At 36.2% G+C, this 17,662-nt stretch overlaps 1 protein-coding gene across 1 annotated transcript; it reads left to right on the top strand.

Annotated features, from left to right (window-relative positions):
* Nucleotides 1-5,970: 5,970 nt before the first annotated feature.
* LOC137934405 (probable protein S-acyltransferase 12) lies at nt 5,971-17,021 on the top strand. The gene is made up of 7 exons (XM_068778705.1): nt 5,971-6,500; nt 7,547-7,796; nt 14,501-14,592; nt 15,816-15,942; nt 16,026-16,111; nt 16,394-16,462; nt 16,540-17,021. The coding sequence occupies exons 1-7, from the start codon at nt 6,312-6,314 to the stop codon at nt 16,654-16,656; spliced, it is 930 nt and encodes a 309-aa protein (XP_068634806.1). The 5' UTR covers nt 5,971-6,311; the 3' UTR covers nt 16,657-17,021.
* Nucleotides 17,022-17,662: the final 641 nt, after the last annotated feature.

The following is a 17,662-nucleotide window of genomic DNA, read 5'->3' as shown; positions in this document are numbered from 1 at the left end:
ATAAGAAGAGATGAAGAACAAGAGAGAAAATAGAGCTAGAGCACACTATAGTGCACGCCCCCTCCATTCTTTTATGATTGTTCCAAAAAATTATATTAACAAAAATAGCTATAGTAAAAAAGGGTTAAAACAAAAGCTGAAATAAAGTACTTGTAGTAAAATATTACATACAGACTTTTACTCCAATTTTTTTCCAACAATCTCTAAGTGGTGTATAAATGTCATAAACATTCAACTTTGATGACTAGCCACTTAGGAAACTTCTTTTACCAACTAATAAACGTAAGATCTTTGTACTCATTAATATATGTAAGACAAATCCTTAACACTCCCCCTCTCGTGTAGGCATGTGGATAATTTGGGTGGAGGCCCTCACGTGATGGCACGTGGATAATTTGGGTGGATGTCCACATATGAGAACCTTGCTTTGATACTATGTCAAATTAGGTCGAAGGCCCTATCCCAAAATGACTAGCCACTTAGGAAACCTTTTTCCCAACTAATAAACTCAAGATCTTTGTATCCACTAATCTACGTGGGACTATTTCTTAACACCCATTAAGCGACCCAGTTTCCTTCAAAATTTTCAAGTGAAAGAACCCTACCGTCACGACCTGAACAATCTTCTACCTCCAACGTGGTCACCACATCAGGTACACCTTATGACCTCTCTCACATTCTTTCTTATACCCGTTTATGCCCATCTCATAAAGTTTTTACCACTTCATTAACCATTATAAAAGAACCCACTAGTTTCTTATAGGGCATGAAGGATCCTACATGGTGTCAAACAATGTATGATGAAATTCAATCCCTCCAGGCTAACCACACATGGATGCTCATTTCTCTTCTACCTGGTAAGAAACCCATTTGATGTAAATGGGTATACAAAGTCAAGCTCAAATCTGATGGCACTGTTGAGTGTTACAAAGCTCGCCTAATCGCCAAAGGATACAACCAGATTGAAGGACTTGACTATCAAGAGACGTTTGCTCCAGTTTCCAAACTGGTTATTATACGTGTCCTACTCAATGTTTCTGCTATTCAAGGATGATATCTTCACCAACTCGATGTCAACAATGCGTTCTTACATGATGATCTTGATGAAGATACATGTCACTACCCCCTGGTTTTGGACGAAAGAGAGAGACTCAAGTGTGCAAACTAAACAAGTCCCTATACGACTTAAAAAAAGCTTCTAGACAATGGTTTTTTAAGTTTTCCACATGCCTCAAGATTGTTGGGTTTCATCAGTCAAAGGCAGATTATTCTTTATTCGTCCAATCCCACAAAGGCAGTTTTACAGCAATATTTGTGTACATTGATGACATGATTTTGGCAGGTAAAAATCTGCAACATATTGAAGATGTGAAATAGTTATTATCCAATCAGTTCAAACTTAAGGATCTTGGTCAACTCAAATACTTCTTGGGCATAAAAGTAACAAGGTCTTCCAAGGGGATTTCCCTCTCCCAAAGGAAATATGCCTTGGAAATATTAGAAGACGCTAGATTTCTAGGAGAAAAACCTACGAGGTTCCCAATGGAGCAAAACTTGGTTCTTACACAATCTGATGGTGAACTCCTAAATGATCATTCATTATACAGGTGTCTTGTTGAAAGATTTATCTACTTGACCATCACTAGACCAAATATGGTCTATGCCATCCATGTTCTAAGCCAATTTATGGAAAAATCACGTACACCACACCTTGAGGTAGCACATAGAGTTATTTGATACCTGAAACAAACTCCAGGATAGGGTATTCTCTTATCCTCTACAAGTACACTCCAATTAAATGCATTTTGCAATACAGATTGGGCTCGTTGTTGGGACATAAGAAGGTCAATAACAGGGTATTGTATATTTCTTGGACAATCACCCATTTCATGGAAAACAAAGAAGCAAACATTGGTGGCTTCATGAATTGTCGAGGTAGGCAGAGTATCGTTCCATGACTACTACATGTTGCGAAATTACCTGGTTGATGAACGTTTTGAAAGACTTGAAAATCGAACATACTTAGCCAGCCATGTTGTATTGTGATAACCAAGCTGTTCTATTCATCACTTCAAATCCAGTCTTCCATGAGCGAACCAAACACATCGAAATTGATTGTCACTTCGTTCGTGAAAAAATTCAAGCAGAGATGATTAAGATAACCCACATATGAACCAAAGACCAAACGACAGACTTATTTACTAAGGCATTGAATTCGTCTCAATTTGAGGCATTACTCGGCAAGTTGGGTATCATTAACATATATTCCAACTTGAGGGGGAGAGTTGAAGATCCGAACATAATGGGTCTTACGATCCAAGAAAAACTGGTCATATGATCCGACAATAATGGATCTGTAATTTTAATTTCAAACGGAAATTGTTCCCTTATAAGTAAATGTATTTATGTATCGAAAATAAAGAAATTCACATGGTATCAAAGCAAACCACTCAGTATGTGGGCCTCCACCTAAATTATCCACTTGTAGTGCTACAAAAGAGAGTGGGCCTACACATGAGGGAGAGTGTTAAGAAATAGTCTTACATGGATTAGTGGATACAAAATTTTTGAGTTTATTAGCTGGGAAAAATGTTTCCTGAGTAGCTAGTCATTTTGGGATAGGGCCTTCAACCCAATTTAACACCTAGGCATTGTTTATGTTACCCCTTGTAAAATTCTAAGATTCATGTCGTGACAACCTTAATATAACTTTTCTTTATGTATGGAGTAGAAGAAGAGAAAAGAGAAGAGAACTTAGATTGAAAGGGAGATGAACATGGTGAGACGAGGAGATAAGAAGAGATGAAGAACAAGAGAGAAAATAGATCTAGGGCACACTACAGTGTATGCCCCACCAAATAACCCCCCCCCCCCATTCTTTTATGATTGTTCCAAAAAATTATATTAACAAAAATAGCTATAGTAAAGAAGGGTTAAAACAAAAGCTAAAATAAAGTACTTGTAGTAAAATATTATTACATACAAACTTTTACTCCAGTTTATTTCCATCACTCTCTAAGTGGTGTATAAACGTCATAAACATACAACTTTGAACATGTATCATTAAAATGACCAGTTGTCATTGCCTTTGTAAATATATGAGCAATTTGATTATTTGAAGGAACATAGTCCACACCGATAATTCTAACTTGTAGTTTTTTCTTGACAAAATGATAATTTATCTCAATGCGCTTTATTCTTTCATGAAAAACTATATTAAAACATTATGAATAGTAGTTTGATTATTACAATGGAGTTGCATAGAACTAATCCTAAGAACTTTTTGTTCACCCAACAGAGATCTTATCCATACATTTATAGCATGTGTCATAGCTCGACATTCAACTTCAACACTTGACCTTGCAACTACATTTTACTTTTTACTTCACTATGTAGCAAGGTTTCCTCCAACCACATAGTTGTAGCTTGAACTAGATTTCTTATCATCTAGGAAGCCTACCTAATTTGCATCGGTATAACTGTCTACATTCACATGATCATGAAACTTGTTGAACAACCCTTGTCTAGGAGATTTCTTATACGCCAAAGGATTTTCTCCAATGGTTATCAATAGGTAGTCTTTGGCTTGTGCATGAATTGATTAATAAAACATAAAAAAAAAAGTCTGGTCTGGTCACATTGAAGTAGATCAACTTACAACCAACTTGCATCAATATAATAATATCATAATCTAAGCTAGTACATAATTTTACATTCAAATTCATAGGTATGTCCATTGGTTGCACCCAAGTATTCTTGTCTCTTCCAACACATTTAGTACATATTTTCTTTGTTACAAACTATACTATGTTGAGATTGTAGGACCTCAGTCCCAATGAAGTATTTCAACAACCCAAGGTATTTAGTTTGAAATTCTTTGGACATGTCCTTCTTGATTGCTCGAATGTCATTTAAGTCACTTTCTATCAAAAGAATATCATCCACATAGGCTATCATGGTTGGCACCCAAGCATACTTGTCTCTTCAAACAAATTTAGTACATATTTTCTTTGTTACAAACTATACTATGTCTAGGTTGTACGACCTCAATCCCAATGAAGTATTTCAACAACCCAAGGTATTTAGTCTGGAATTCTTTAGACAACTCCTTCTTGATTGCTTGAATATTGAGAAGCCTTTCTTGGTGATTTTAAATTTAGCTGAGAAAAACTCTAATGTTTTTAAGAACTGGGGAGCTTTTTTGTGATTTTAAATTTTACCAAGAAAAAGTGACCCTTAGAATTAGGGAGATTTCTGGCTTGTTTTCTCTTTTCCCAATCCGGGCCTTATTAATTCTTCTTTAGCTTTGATAAGTTACTTATAATCAATTGGAGTATTATTGGACCAAAGCATGTAACTTAAAGGTCGACCTCAAATTAGGTTTTTTGAATCAAACTTAAAATTGTTATTGGTGGAAGAAGAAGAACGATAGATGAAGAAGATAATATTGCAACTCTAGTAAGCAAGAGCTAGGTTGTCTTTGCCTACTGGAAACAATGAACTTGAAATGAAGTTCACACACATTACATAGTTCATTTGATTAGGCCGTTAGTGGTGAATGATGTTGGCTCTCATTTGAAAAAAACAGGTCATCTACTCAGGCTAAAACGGTGGAATTGGGTTTCGACCCGATTTTCCAAATCTCTCTTGAAGCCTCGTGTGGGACACGTCTTTGCGTACCCTGAATTTTTTTTTCCCGCTCTCTTCTCCCTCTCGGTTTCGTCTCCCTTCTCCCTCTCTCGTCTCCCTCTCCAGCTCTCTTCTCCCTCTCGGCTTCTTTTCCCTTCTTGGCCTTCCTCCCCCGATTTTTTTCCCTCTATCTTCTCCCTCTCGGCCTCCTTCACAAAGCCGCCATCGACGAGCCTCCGTTGCAGAGTTGTGCCGCCACTCCATCACAAAGCCTCTCGGCCTCCCTCTCGACCTCCCTCTGTTCTCCCTCTCAGCATACCGTCAGAGCACCGCCTCCGTCCCCGTTACCTACTGGCCCGCTGTTGTCTCCCGCCATTATCGACACTGTGATTTAATTTTTCCTAAGTTAAGAGAAATTAAACTAGCGTTATAACTTCACTATATTTATTTTGTAAAATAATTCATCTTTTGTTATTAATAAAATAAATGTTATTATTTACTCAGTATATTCATTTTGTAATTACCGTATTAAATTAGTAATTTAATAATTAAAATGTTGTTAAAGTAAACATTTGATAAATTATTTTGGTTTAATTATCCCATTGCTATAATTAATTAAACCAATGGTTTTAAAATTTGGGGTAATATATTATTAATTAATAATACGTAAAAAATATATTATGTTATTGACAAAATAAGATATATATTTATTTATTACTATAATTAAATTAGTGCTTTTTAATGTTAAAATATATCTTATGTTATTAAAATAAATTTATTTATTTATTTATTATATTAACTTATATTATTTTTTATTTTTATTTATTTATTTTTTATAATTTATTTTAATCACATGTAATTATTATATTAATTTATTATAAACTGTAAATATTAATTAATATAATATACTATTTTATTATTTAATATATTAATATATTAATAAAAAGTTACTCAATTGTTTATATCTTATTTTTCATTTTGGGCACCGGAATATGTTTTGGAATGCACTTTGAACTCATCATCACCCACGTGATTTTCCTATTAGCGGATGATAATGAGTGGAAAAGCTGAGAATTTTAAGGTAATCTTGGTTGTTTAGTAGTATCGAAGCACTCAAATCCGTACTTACTAAGTACCCAAATCCGTGCTGCCATGTCTGCTACCTGAATTACTGTCTGCAGATGCTGGAGGGGAGAGGAAAAACACGCAAAACGAAAAGGCCAGAAAACTAAGCGGAGACTCGCAAGAGGTACTCCATAGCCGCTTTACTACAATATATTCTCGTCCACGTGTGGCACGAGCGAAGCGGATGCTCGGAAACTTCCCGTAACGCGCGAGCTTGGGCAGCGATCGGTCCAAAGCTGGGGCAGTTTAGTGGAATTTGTGGAGGTGCCTTCTCGTCTCCCGCCCGCCACTCCGGTGACCCACATATTCCTCCCTTGGCTGGCACTTCGTCCTCCCTAACCTGTTTAATTGCCCAGTAACGGGCACGTTCTCGAATCTCTCCACCTTCGTGTCTTCGTCCATGGATCGGGAAATCCTGCCAAGTAGTTAAAAAGCGATCTACCCCGTTTTCAAACCTGGCTTCGGATATCTGGAAACGCCTATTCTCGGCCCGAGGCAGAAGGCTTAACGGGGTCTTCCCCTGGTACTTTAGGTTTGAAAGGGGGAGGGATCGTGCAATGCCTCTGAATTTGTTCAAGTTTTGCTCCTGCCTTCGCTTCCTTGGCTATCTCATGATCCTTCTGGTCGCAGCAATTATTGCCTTATCTTACTGTGCTGTCATTGTCATAACGTGGGGTCCTCGTCTGTTTCTTGGAGGCCTGGAATCGGCGCTAGCTTTCCTCATAATCATCGTTTTTCATTTGCTAGTAATTATTTCCTAACCCTTTTTTCATTTTGCGCAAATGCATCAATGCTAGAGTTATTGCTTTCTTCTATTCTTTTCCTTGCGTTTGATTTGATGAAGTTAGAGAGTTCTCTCAGTATGGAAACACAAAGATTTTGTTCTAATTGATTGTTAATTTAATCGAGGAACGTCTTAGTCTAAGTTGTTATCTGTTGTTGACGAATCCTGAAATCTTGAAATTTGGCTGGTGGCATCCTATTGCCTACGTTTTTTAACCTCTCTATGGATATTAATTTATTATGCTATAGATGATTTTGGCGTGGCAAGGGAGGGCTCACTTTCTGAGTGTGTAAAGTGGTGCTGGGAAAGTGCAAACTATTCCTAATGATGGAAGTTCACTTCTTTCCCTGAGTGTGCTCATACTTTTCTGCTCGGTTTGCATCATGGTGTTTACCATGGAAATCAATTGCAATGTTGTATGCAAAAATGTTTTCAAAAACGTACAAACTGAAAAGTTTTAGTCTGATATTCCAACATGGATTCAATTGTTTGGCTACCATGAAACACATTACTAGACTCAAGCTATCTACCATAGGAAAGTGGATTCAATAGTTTGGCAACTCATGAAACACATTTCTAGACTCGAGCTATCTACCATATGGAAGAGGGTGCTTAGTTGTTGTATTATATTTGGTGCTTCATTGTTCAATGCACTTTTTTGACTCTAACAAATATTGGTGAGTTACTTACTTTATCTACTATATTAATCAGATTTGAGATTTTAAAATATGTTTATGAAAGATTTCATTTACTTTGTGTTTCTCTTTTGGTTTCATAAACAACAACTGAATTAATATTAACTCTCTTGAGACTTGTAAGGCATGCTCAGATTTGAGATTTTAAAATATGTTTATGAAAGATTTCATTTACTTTGTGTTTCTCTTTTGGTTTCATAAACAACAACTGAATTAATATTAACTCTCTTGAGACTTGTAAGGCATGCTCAGACGTAAATACTCAAAAATTGTTGATTTTGCTGATTCATCACTTGCAACTTATATCTTGCAGCTTGTATTACTGATCTGGAGCTACTTTATGGTAGTTTACCATGAGCCAGGATATGTTCCTGAAAATTGGAGACCTAATTTTGATGAGGAGAGTTTAGATGTTGCTAGTTCCACAGCATCATCAGACTGTGCCCCTGAGACGGGGGCCACAATATGGTCATCTTCTGAAGGGATAGAACGAAGACCAGTTGTAGGTTATTGTAGTCGATGCCAAAATAGCAAGCCGCCACGCTGTCACCATTGTTCTGTTTGTAAGATCATTTTTCTTTGTCTTGGCTGTATTCTGATATTATCTTATACACATTGCAGTGTTTTAGTCATCATCATTATTTTTAAAAAGTGCATCCTTATTTGATTTGAAAAAGATTGTCTTTAATTGCACACAATTATTTGTCAAATGTGCCCTTAAAAGTTTAAAATCTTGTTTCAGACTGAAATGAGAAAAGATATTGCTTACGATGACAATTAAAGAGAAAGAATAAATCAAAAAGGAAAATTTGTGTTGGAAAATACTGTAGAAGGGTAGGTTAGTAAATTTTCATTGTTTTCACCTCATAGCAATAGTCTTATCTTATTCAGTATGTTTGATAATTTATGTAGTTCAAGTCTCATGTTTTAAGTGATTTTAAGTGAGTAGGGGCATTATTGTCCTTTTACATGTTTTAAGCTTAAAAGAGATTAGGGGTCGACCAGAACCCTAATCATGAGAGATCTTTCTCTTTTGCTGCCTTCTTTCCTTTTTTCTCTTCTCTCCTTCTCCCTCTCTCTCCAGCCTCTTATTCCATAACGTTCACATGGTACTAGAGCAGTAAATCTTGGTTTGAAGCCTTTATTCTTCTCCAATTCTCTCCATTGAAGCCTACGACTTCCTAGAAAGGGGATTTTTTTGAAATCTGCATTAACCCTAGGGTTGATGGTTTCTATTGCTGTTTGAGCAGTTTTGGGACTATCTATCGCTCCATGAGTGTTTTATTGAGTGAAAAATCACTCTTTTTTGCATTGTGCACACCCCATACTAGGTCTTCTGCCTCCGTCATCTTGGACCTTGCTAATGTTAGTTCAAGTCTTTTGGGTTTTTTTCGTGGCTTATGCAATTTTAATTGCATAGAACTTGATTAGTGCACTTTTGTGGTTGGTGTACATTGCAATCAACCCTAATTTGCGAAGTGTGGCCCGCATAATTGTGATTGTGTTGAAGTGTGGGAAGTGAAATTAGGGTTGAATTGGATTGTATCTTAATTTGATGGCTGATTCCAGTCAGGTTATTACCGCTTTGAGGGACTCTAGGAACTTTGAGGGAGAAATACAATTATGATCACTTCTGAGAGACTGAATGGTCAAAATTATCTGAGTTGGTCAAGATCAGTTAGATTATACTTGAAGGCTAAGAAGAAGTCTAAATTCATTAGGGATGAGCCTCATGTTACTTTGAATGACGACTGAGAAGCGAGGATAATCAGGTTATTACTTGGCTGATTAGCACCATGGATTCCAAGTTAAGAAATCAGGTTTTGAATTTGACATTGTTAAGGACATTTGGATATTCTTAGAGTCTATTTATGCTCAGGAGAACAATTTGTTGCGTGTTTATGAACTGTATGCCAAGATGTTTAGCCTCAAGAGAGGTCAGAGGTCTATCAAAGAATACTACAATGAGTTGATTGATGTATTCCAGGAGATGGGTGTTTTCCATCCCTTTACTATTGATGAAAGGGAAACAAGAAAATAACATTGACAAGTGTACATTGCAAATTTTTGGGATGGTTAGGGCTAGAATTTGACACTATTACGGCATAAGTATTGGCCTCAGATGATGTTCAGTCCTTATCCACAACTTACAGTAAAATATTGTGTAGAACATGCTATTGTAGCCTAGGAAAGTAAAGATGTGACTAGTATTTCTGTAACAACACTAACTACTTTGGGTTCATCAGAGTCGTTCAGGGGCAGAGGTGGAAGTACTAGAGGCAAAGGAAGAGATAGTCAAGGCAGAGGTAGAGGAAGGAGTGATGCTAGGCCGAACAGGAAATGTGCTCACTAAGGCTGGACAAATAATTTTTCTGACAAGTGTTGGGCTAAATTTGTAAACCCACGTGGGCCAACTCTCTTGTTTGTGAGAGTATTGATGTGCCTCCTGAACCTATAGTGAATATTGTACTTGGAGCACATGATGAAATACACCAGTTGCTTAAGTGCATAACCCAATTGATTGCTACCTCCTATTTAGTCTTTGTCGCTCAATCTTCCACTCCTACAACCAGACGCTAATTCAGATACGTCTACTCGACACTTGTGCCCTACTTTTACCTAGGTTCTAGACTCAGGAGCCACAACTCATATGTCAGATATGTCTTCCATGTTTTCTACTTTAAAATGCTCCTGATGTAAAGTTTAGTTACCCTAGTTGATGGATCAGTGTCATCCTTTTAGGAAAGGGGTACAGTAGTTCCTGCCCCTTTTATGTCACCGCAATCAGTGTTACTTGGTTCCTAAATTCCCTCTTAACTCCTGGTCATTAAGTCAGCTTATCAAGTCCATGAACTGTTTAGTAACCTTTTATCTATCTTATTGTGTATTTCAAGATCTCATGATCAAGAGGGTCATTGGTTCTAGGCGTGAAAGGGGTAGACTTTATCATCTGGAGGGACACTCACAACCTCCTTTACATATTTTACATACTGCAATATCATTACTAAAGTGACACATATGGTTAAGACATCTGATTCAACTATTTTTAGATTTTCCTTCTGGTTTATCGTTTTAGTGTGATTCGTGTTAGCTGGATATGCATCACCAGACACGTTCCCCTTGAGCCAAACAAAAAGCACAAGTCTATTTGAAATTGTTCACTCAGATGTATGAGGACCGTGTCCTGTGTCCAATGTCTTTGGTGATAATTACTTTCTTTCCTTTATTGATGAATTTAGTAGATGTCCCTAGATGTATCTGCTACTGGACAAATCTAAAGTATTCACTGTATTCCAAAACTTTTACAATGAAATAAAGATCTAATTTAATGCATCTTTTTGTGTCCTTCGCACTGAAAATGGTTTAGAGTACATGAATCACAAGTTTGATACGTTTTGCCAAGCTCATGGAATTATTCACCAATCGTCTTATGTTCATTCCTCAACAGAATGGGGTGGCTGAACGTAAAAACCGCCATTTGTTAGAAGTTACTTGTGCTATGCTCCTTCATATGAACGTTCCTAAAACAATTGTTGGGGTAATGCAAGTTTGACTACAACAACCTTATTGATAGAATGTCTTCTTCTTTTCTTGGGGGGAAAATTCCCATCTAATTACTTACGCCATCAGTTTTCATACATACTTTGACCCCACGAGTGTTTTGGTGTGTATGTTTTGCACATGTTTTTGGTTCCGCCTCAGATAAATTATCTCCTCGTGCCGTGAAATGTGTCTTCTTGGGATACTCTCGTACACAAAAAGGATACAAGTGTTTTTGTCCTTCCATGTGAAAAACCTTTGTATTCACTCATGTGATATGTTTTGAAAATGTTCCCTTCTTCTCTACTGATGTTAGAGATACCTCTCCTCTCACTCCAAATCTGGAAGTTGTTGCTCCAATACCTCTAGAAGAAGTCCTATACACTCACTAGCAATTTTTGTAGAGAAACCATTTCAAGTGTACCACAAAAGATATACTTTCGAGCGCTCAACACATGCTCTCTCTCTCTCCAGACCCAAAATCCTCTTCTACTACTAATCTTGAGGTAAGTGACTTGGACCTTCCTATTGTTGTCCAGAAAAGGTGTTCGTAAGTCCAATAGGCACCCATTGTCCAATTTTGTCTCATTTGATTTATTATCTCATCAGTACAAAAGGTTTGCCCTATCTTTGTCCTCATGTACTATTCCTTCTTCTGTACAAGAGGTTCTATTATCACCTCAGTGGAAAGCAACTATGGATGCTAAAATGGAGGCGTCATGTGATAAAGGCACATGTGTGTTATGTGTCTTGCCTTCTAGAGCTACTGTTGTTGGGTGTTACTGGATGTACATTGTCAAATACAGGGCCAGTGGTTCTATTGAACGATAAAAGGCACGACTGACAGTTAAAGGCTTTATGTAGACATATGGAGTGGATGTTTTTTAAACCTTCTCAACTATGGCTCGTCTGTCTTCTGTACGCATTCTTGCATTTATTGTAGTTAATTAAGATTGACTATGACTTCAGCTTGATATCAAGAATGTCTTTTTGTATGGCGACGATGAAGAAGTGTATATGAAGCAACTTCCTAGATATGTTGCTCAAAGAGAGATTCAAAAAATGCGCAAACTCAAAAAGGCAATTTATGGATTTAAACAGAGTCTGAGGGCGTGGTTTGAAAAATCCAGTCAGGTGGTTATGTCCTATGGATTCTCTCAAAGTCATTGTGACCATTCTTTGTTTATAATGAAAAGATCATCTGTTGTTGTTGTCCTATTAGTGTATGTGAATGATATTATTTTGTTTGGAAGTGATAAAAAAGGGATTGAAGAAGTAAAATCATATCTATTACAACATTTTCAAACGAAAGACTTGCATCCCGTGAAGTACTTATTTGGCATAGAAGTAGCCCAAAGCTAGGCAAGACTTGTACTTACTCAAAGAAAATATGTTACTTATATGTTACAATAGTATGGTCTATTAGGAGCTAAACTAGTAGAGACTCTTGTGAAAGTGGTCATGATATTCATTGTGACAAGACTATGTATCGCCGGTTACTTGGAAAACTAATCTATGCTACAATTACCCGTCCTGACATGTCATTCTTAGTTATTTTGGTTAGCCAATTCATAGACCAGTCATGGAAGATGCATCTTAAAGTTGCTTAGAGAATTCTAAGAGTTCTCTTGGAAAAGGGCTGTTCTTTAAGCCCTATGATCATCTTAAGATAGAGGCGTACTCAAATGCTGACTATGCTGGGTCTAAACTGGAAAAAATCAACTATTGACTATTGTGTGTTCTTAGGTGGAAACCTAATAAGTTGGAGAAGTTAAAAAAAAAATCTGGTGGCCTGCTCCAGTGCCGAAGCTGAGTATAGAGTTATGGCTCATAAAGCCTATGAATTGATGTGGGTGAGATCAGTTGTACGAGAATTGTCTCCACAAAACAATGGGCATATGACTATGTATTGTGACAATCAAACAACAATTTTCATTGCTGGAAACTCAGTTTTTCACGAAAGCACCAAACACATAGAAGTGGAACGTTACTTTGTCTGAGATGCAGTTATGAAAAAGGAAGTGGCCACTCTCGGTCCAGTGATTAGATTGTTGATATGTTCACTAAGGCACTAGGAAAAAGGGAATTAGGGACTTTTGTAATAACCTGGAGCTCATGGATATTATGAGTGTTGGAAAATACTGTAGAAGGGTAGTTTGGTAAGTTTTCCCTTTCTGCACCTCCTAGGAATTGTCTTATCTTATTTAGTATGTTTGATAGCTTATGTAGTTCAAATTTCATGTAATTAGGAGGTGTATGTATTAAGGGTTTGAGTGAGTTTAAGTGAGTAGGGACGTTATTGTTCTCGTACATAAGAGATCTTTCTCTCCTGCAGCCCTCTTTCCTTTTCTCTCCTTCGCCCTCTCTCTCAATCCTCATATTCCATAACTTTCACACTATGAATATGTTTTGCACTTTAAATATTTGAACCTGCTCCAGAGGTTATGAGTTACATCAGAGATAGTTTTGATGACAGGCAAATTCCAAATACTGTTTCTAAGAGCAAAATATTATATTGCTCGACTTGCCCAGGCTTTTCCCATGTTCATCTGTTTTGATTTCCATATATTTCTGTTGATAATGGTAAGAAAAAAAATGCTGAGCATCTTGCTAAGATTCTAAACTTTCATCATTCTGTACTTGTGGAACTGGGAAAAAAAGAAGAAACAGTCTTTTTTTAGCAAAATTGATTCTGGAACGTGCACTTTTTATATAATAAGGGAAAGAGTAGATTGCTATTACATTGTCCATTGGCATGTAGGCTAATGTAAGAGCTGCCATATTGTTTTTTTGATGATTAAGCAGAATAATTAACAACGTAATTTCTGAAGATAATTTTGTTTATGGAACTTCTGTTTGAAGTGATGGAGAATGAATCATCAGAGAAAACAATTTTGCGAGGCACGTTTATTTCTGGTTAATTTACATATTATTTTTCAAATCATTTCTGCTGGCATAAAATAAGCTTGAGTAACTTTCTCTTTTCAAGGTTCTACTTGAAAAAACCCACCTGCTTAACCTCCTGTTATCTCAAAAATAAAAATTAGATGAAAATAAGAACATAAAAAATAAACATAAAATGATCTAAAAAAATAATAAATTTAAATAAAACTATAAAAACACCTGCTTGTTGTCCATTTCATCATGATGTTTCCTCAATAAAAAAATTTAAAATTCAATTGACTGTATGCAGCCTCCATGCAAATGAAGAGAAGTATTGATGAGTAGTAGAAGTACAACTAGATAGACGTTCATTGCATAAAGTATAAAATTTTGAATGAAAATTCCATGGTAATTCACCACCTCACTTCTCCTCTTGGTCTATTATCCCCTCGATTCTCTTACTTGTGATAGTAATGATTTTGAATGGTTGGACTTGAGGGGTTGGTTAGTTCAAAATGTGGGGAACAAGGGTCATAGGCCGGATGAGATGGAGACAGGAGGGGGGCAACATACAAGACCTGAGGGAATCTACACTATCTATTTTCTCTGAGAACCGCATTCTCATCATGAAGGTCTTAAGGTTACACCAGGAGTGAAGTATTTTATGATAGGATCTTTGTGAATTTCGGTTGGTAGAGAGGAAATGGAGGGTGGAACTGGGGAAGGGAGACTAATCCAAGGAGATAAATATCTGCTTCAGTTATATCAGCACAATGCCCCTCTCTCTCTTTCTCTCTCTGTCTCTTTCTATATGTATGTGTGTGTTTGATTTGATTTCTTGTAGGTCAAAGATGCGTACTCAAGATGGATCATCATTGTGTATGGGTAGTCAATTGCGTTGGTGCCCGCAACTACAAATTCTTTCTTCTTTTCCTGGTAACTTTGAATTTTTGTTTTTTGTTTTTTTGTGTGGCATGTGAAGTTCCGATGGATGTAGCAATCTGCTGGTTACTTGTTCTTCGACTACATGTGACATAAAACATGTTATTACTATAAAATTGAAGAACATGCATATTGATAAGAGCGTGACTTGATCCTATCTGTCTTAATTTGGTTTGGCTCTATAGTGACAGCACATTCCTTGAAATGGTGCAAGTGTCATATCATTGTAGTTTTTTATCCAATGGAGTGACTGAAGTCAATGTGGAAATTCTAAATAGGACCCACTGTTTTGCTTTTCTGTTTAAGCATTATCTTGATATGTTCCTTTTTAGGTACTAGACAGAGAATAGGATTAATCGCAGCACCTTGTTTTCATTCTGGTTTCACTTTTAGTTAATGTTCTCTGTTTACGTTCATTGCAAATCCTTCCATTCTGGTTTATTCTTACATTCGGAGTGTAATCAGATTTATCTCTTTTTAGTGCTCTTACAATGCTTCTTCATTTTGGCCAATGTGATATCTATTTTTTTGAGATGAAGAAAACAAAAGAGAGAACATGTTTAGCAGCAGCAAGCAAATGCAATTAACCTTTTAATTCTAAAAGTGATATGAATTTTTATGAATGTATTTCTGTTCTTTAGCTAAACAGGGGTGAGCTTAATCTTCATAAGAAACCCCCTGTCTTATTCTGTTAACTGTGCATTCGAGTCTAATATAATTGGAAAAGTGACAGTTGGAAAGATGACATGATAAAACATGTTAGCGGCAGCAAGCAAATGCAATTAACCTTTTAATTCTACAAAATGATATGAATTTTTATGATTTGTATTGCTGTCCTTTAGCTAAAAAGGGGTGAGCTTCAATCTTCACAAGAAACCCGGTCTTTTCTCTCTCAAAGAAAAGGTGCCATGGTATAACAAGTTGGAAAAGTGACAGTTCTGACTTCCATTAATTTCTCGGATTTATTTGAGCATAAACCTGAATTATCTTAATTCTCAACATTGTATTTTGTATCTGAAAATGATGACAGCTGCAAAATTACTTATTAATCCTCTATCTCAACATTTTAAATTTCTTCCTTTTCAGCAAAGATTTTGTTTTTCCTTTAGGTCCTGAAGCTCCTCTTCAGAATTCTTGATTCAAATTAAGGCATTTCATACAGTTGGATGGATCATGTTGTCCTTATGATTTGGTGTCTTTTTCTATCTGTTGCCTAGCTCTATACATTTCTAGAGACGACATTGGATACTCTCTCATTGGTGCCACGTTTTGTAAAATTTTTTGGAGAAGCCAAGAATCACTCTGCCTCACCTGGCAATCTAGCCATCACCTTTCTTGCCTTTGGTAATTGTAGTCAATAAAATTAGCCATTTAATGAATTCCATGATCTGTTTTCTTTTCTTACCAATATCTGTCTCTTTTTGCAGTTCTTAATTTAGCTTTTGCATTGAGTCTAATCTGCTTCTTGGTTATGCATGCTTCACTTCTTTCAAGCAACACCACAACAATAGAGGTAACGAATGTAATGAAATTTGAAGTTTCTATAGAAGATATCATTTGATTCTATGAAGTTCATCAGAAAATAAATAAATAAATGATCCTTGCTTGAATAAAGGTTCTAACTTCCAATGGATGCTTAAAGCATTAGATGCAGACAAGTTTGTCCATATTATTTTTTGAACAGTAGCCGGATTAATTATTTGAATTGCAAGAAATGTTGGATCTTTGCGTTCTGTTTGCCATCATGGTTCTGGGTGTTCTTATAAAAAGCCTTATTTCATGAGAGTTGTTTCAGGTTTATGAGAAGAGGCGGGGTTCAGTCAGGTGGAAGTATGACTTGGGAAGGAGAAAAAACTTTGAACAGGTACTGTCACATAATTCTATCATTTTTCTTTATGTGTGTTTCAACATGGTAATCTCATTTAGTTGTTATAACTGAAGGTCTTTGGCACGAAAAAGCTGTATTGGTTCTTCCCATTGTATGCTACAGAAGACAAGGAAAATATATCGGCTCTTCAAGGGTTAGATTTTCCAGTAAGATCAGATGTGGAAGCTTGAGAATGGGGGAGGCAATAGATCACCTGCCCGAATTGGTAACTTCCAAGCACAGATGTCTGTTTAACTGGCAAGCTCTACAGCTTACCGGAAAAAAAAAAGGTGAAATGTAAATCATGCAGTTTCAAATTTATAATTTACTTACCGACTAGGAAATGAAAAAGCTTCTCACTGTTTATCCTGTAAAGTAGGACTGAATTATATCTCGCAGTAGAGAACTTGGATAAAAAGTTGGAATGTAGATCCGCCTCTGTGAAAGATTCGACTTTGGATGAAGGTACTCCTTAAGTTTCAGATAGTTCAATATGCCCATTAATTTTTATATTTCTGGTCTTTTAATTTGAAATCAGACGGTTACACATTTTGTCACCTTGAAAAATATTTATCGGCATTAGGGCCATGTTTTTGTGCCTTGAAAGCGCCTATCCAAGAAAAATTAGTGACATTTTTTTGTTCTGATTATATTTTTTAAAGAAATTGCTCAGTTGAATTTTAGTAGTATCCTGATAGGAAAATCTTTGGAAACTTCAATTTTTTTTTTTTTTTTTTGAATAGTTGTTAGTACAGTTTTAAAGAAGTTACAAAAAAGTCCTATTTTAAATTTTAGCAAGTGGACTTGATTTAGACATAGGTAAATGTTAGGGGTGGATCCCCTTGAGTCAAGCTTGAACAGGTGCATGTTTGAGCTTGGTTTGAACTTAAAGCTCAAACTCGAGTCGGGTTTTAGTTCTACATGCATTTAAAATTACAAAAATGAATAGAAAGAATTTGATGTTAAGTTTAGTACCATTGAATTGTATGCTTTGTATAGGAATTCCAGACTTTGCAATAGAGTATACAAATATAAAATAGCAAACTTAATAAATCTAATTGAAAGAGCAAACTTCCCCATTAGTAAGCAATAATATAGCAATAATACAGGATGTTGAGAGAGCCAAAAGTTTGAACGATCAACAATCTTTGAGGTAATTAAGAGCGGTCATCAATCAACTAAAGAGAGAATTGAACG

The sequence above is a fragment of the Aristolochia californica genome, unplaced genomic scaffold (assembly GCF_029961685.1).
Source record: "Aristolochia californica isolate CCGP_79_NKW_82.1479 unplaced genomic scaffold, dmAriCali1.0.hap1 SCAF_6, whole genome shotgun sequence".
NCBI lineage: Eukaryota > Viridiplantae > Streptophyta > Magnoliopsida > Piperales > Aristolochiaceae > Aristolochia > Aristolochia californica.
Note: the sequence above shows the minus strand (reverse complement) of the source record. Positions and strands in the feature narration are given on the sequence as shown.

Excerpts from the sequence above, each read along its gene's own strand:
- LOC137934405 (XM_068778705.1), top strand. The coding sequence starts at position 6,312 with ATGCCTCTGAATTTGTTCAAGTTTTGCTCCTGCCTTCGCTTCCTTGGC. Across the intron at positions 6,501-7,546 it reads TCATCGTTTTTCATTTGCTA|CTTGTATTACTGATCTGGAG; the intron begins GTAATTATTTCC and ends TATATCTTGCAG. Across the intron at positions 7,797-14,500 it reads CTGTCACCATTGTTCTGTTT|GTCAAAGATGCGTACTCAAG; the intron begins GTAAGATCATTT and ends GATTTCTTGTAG.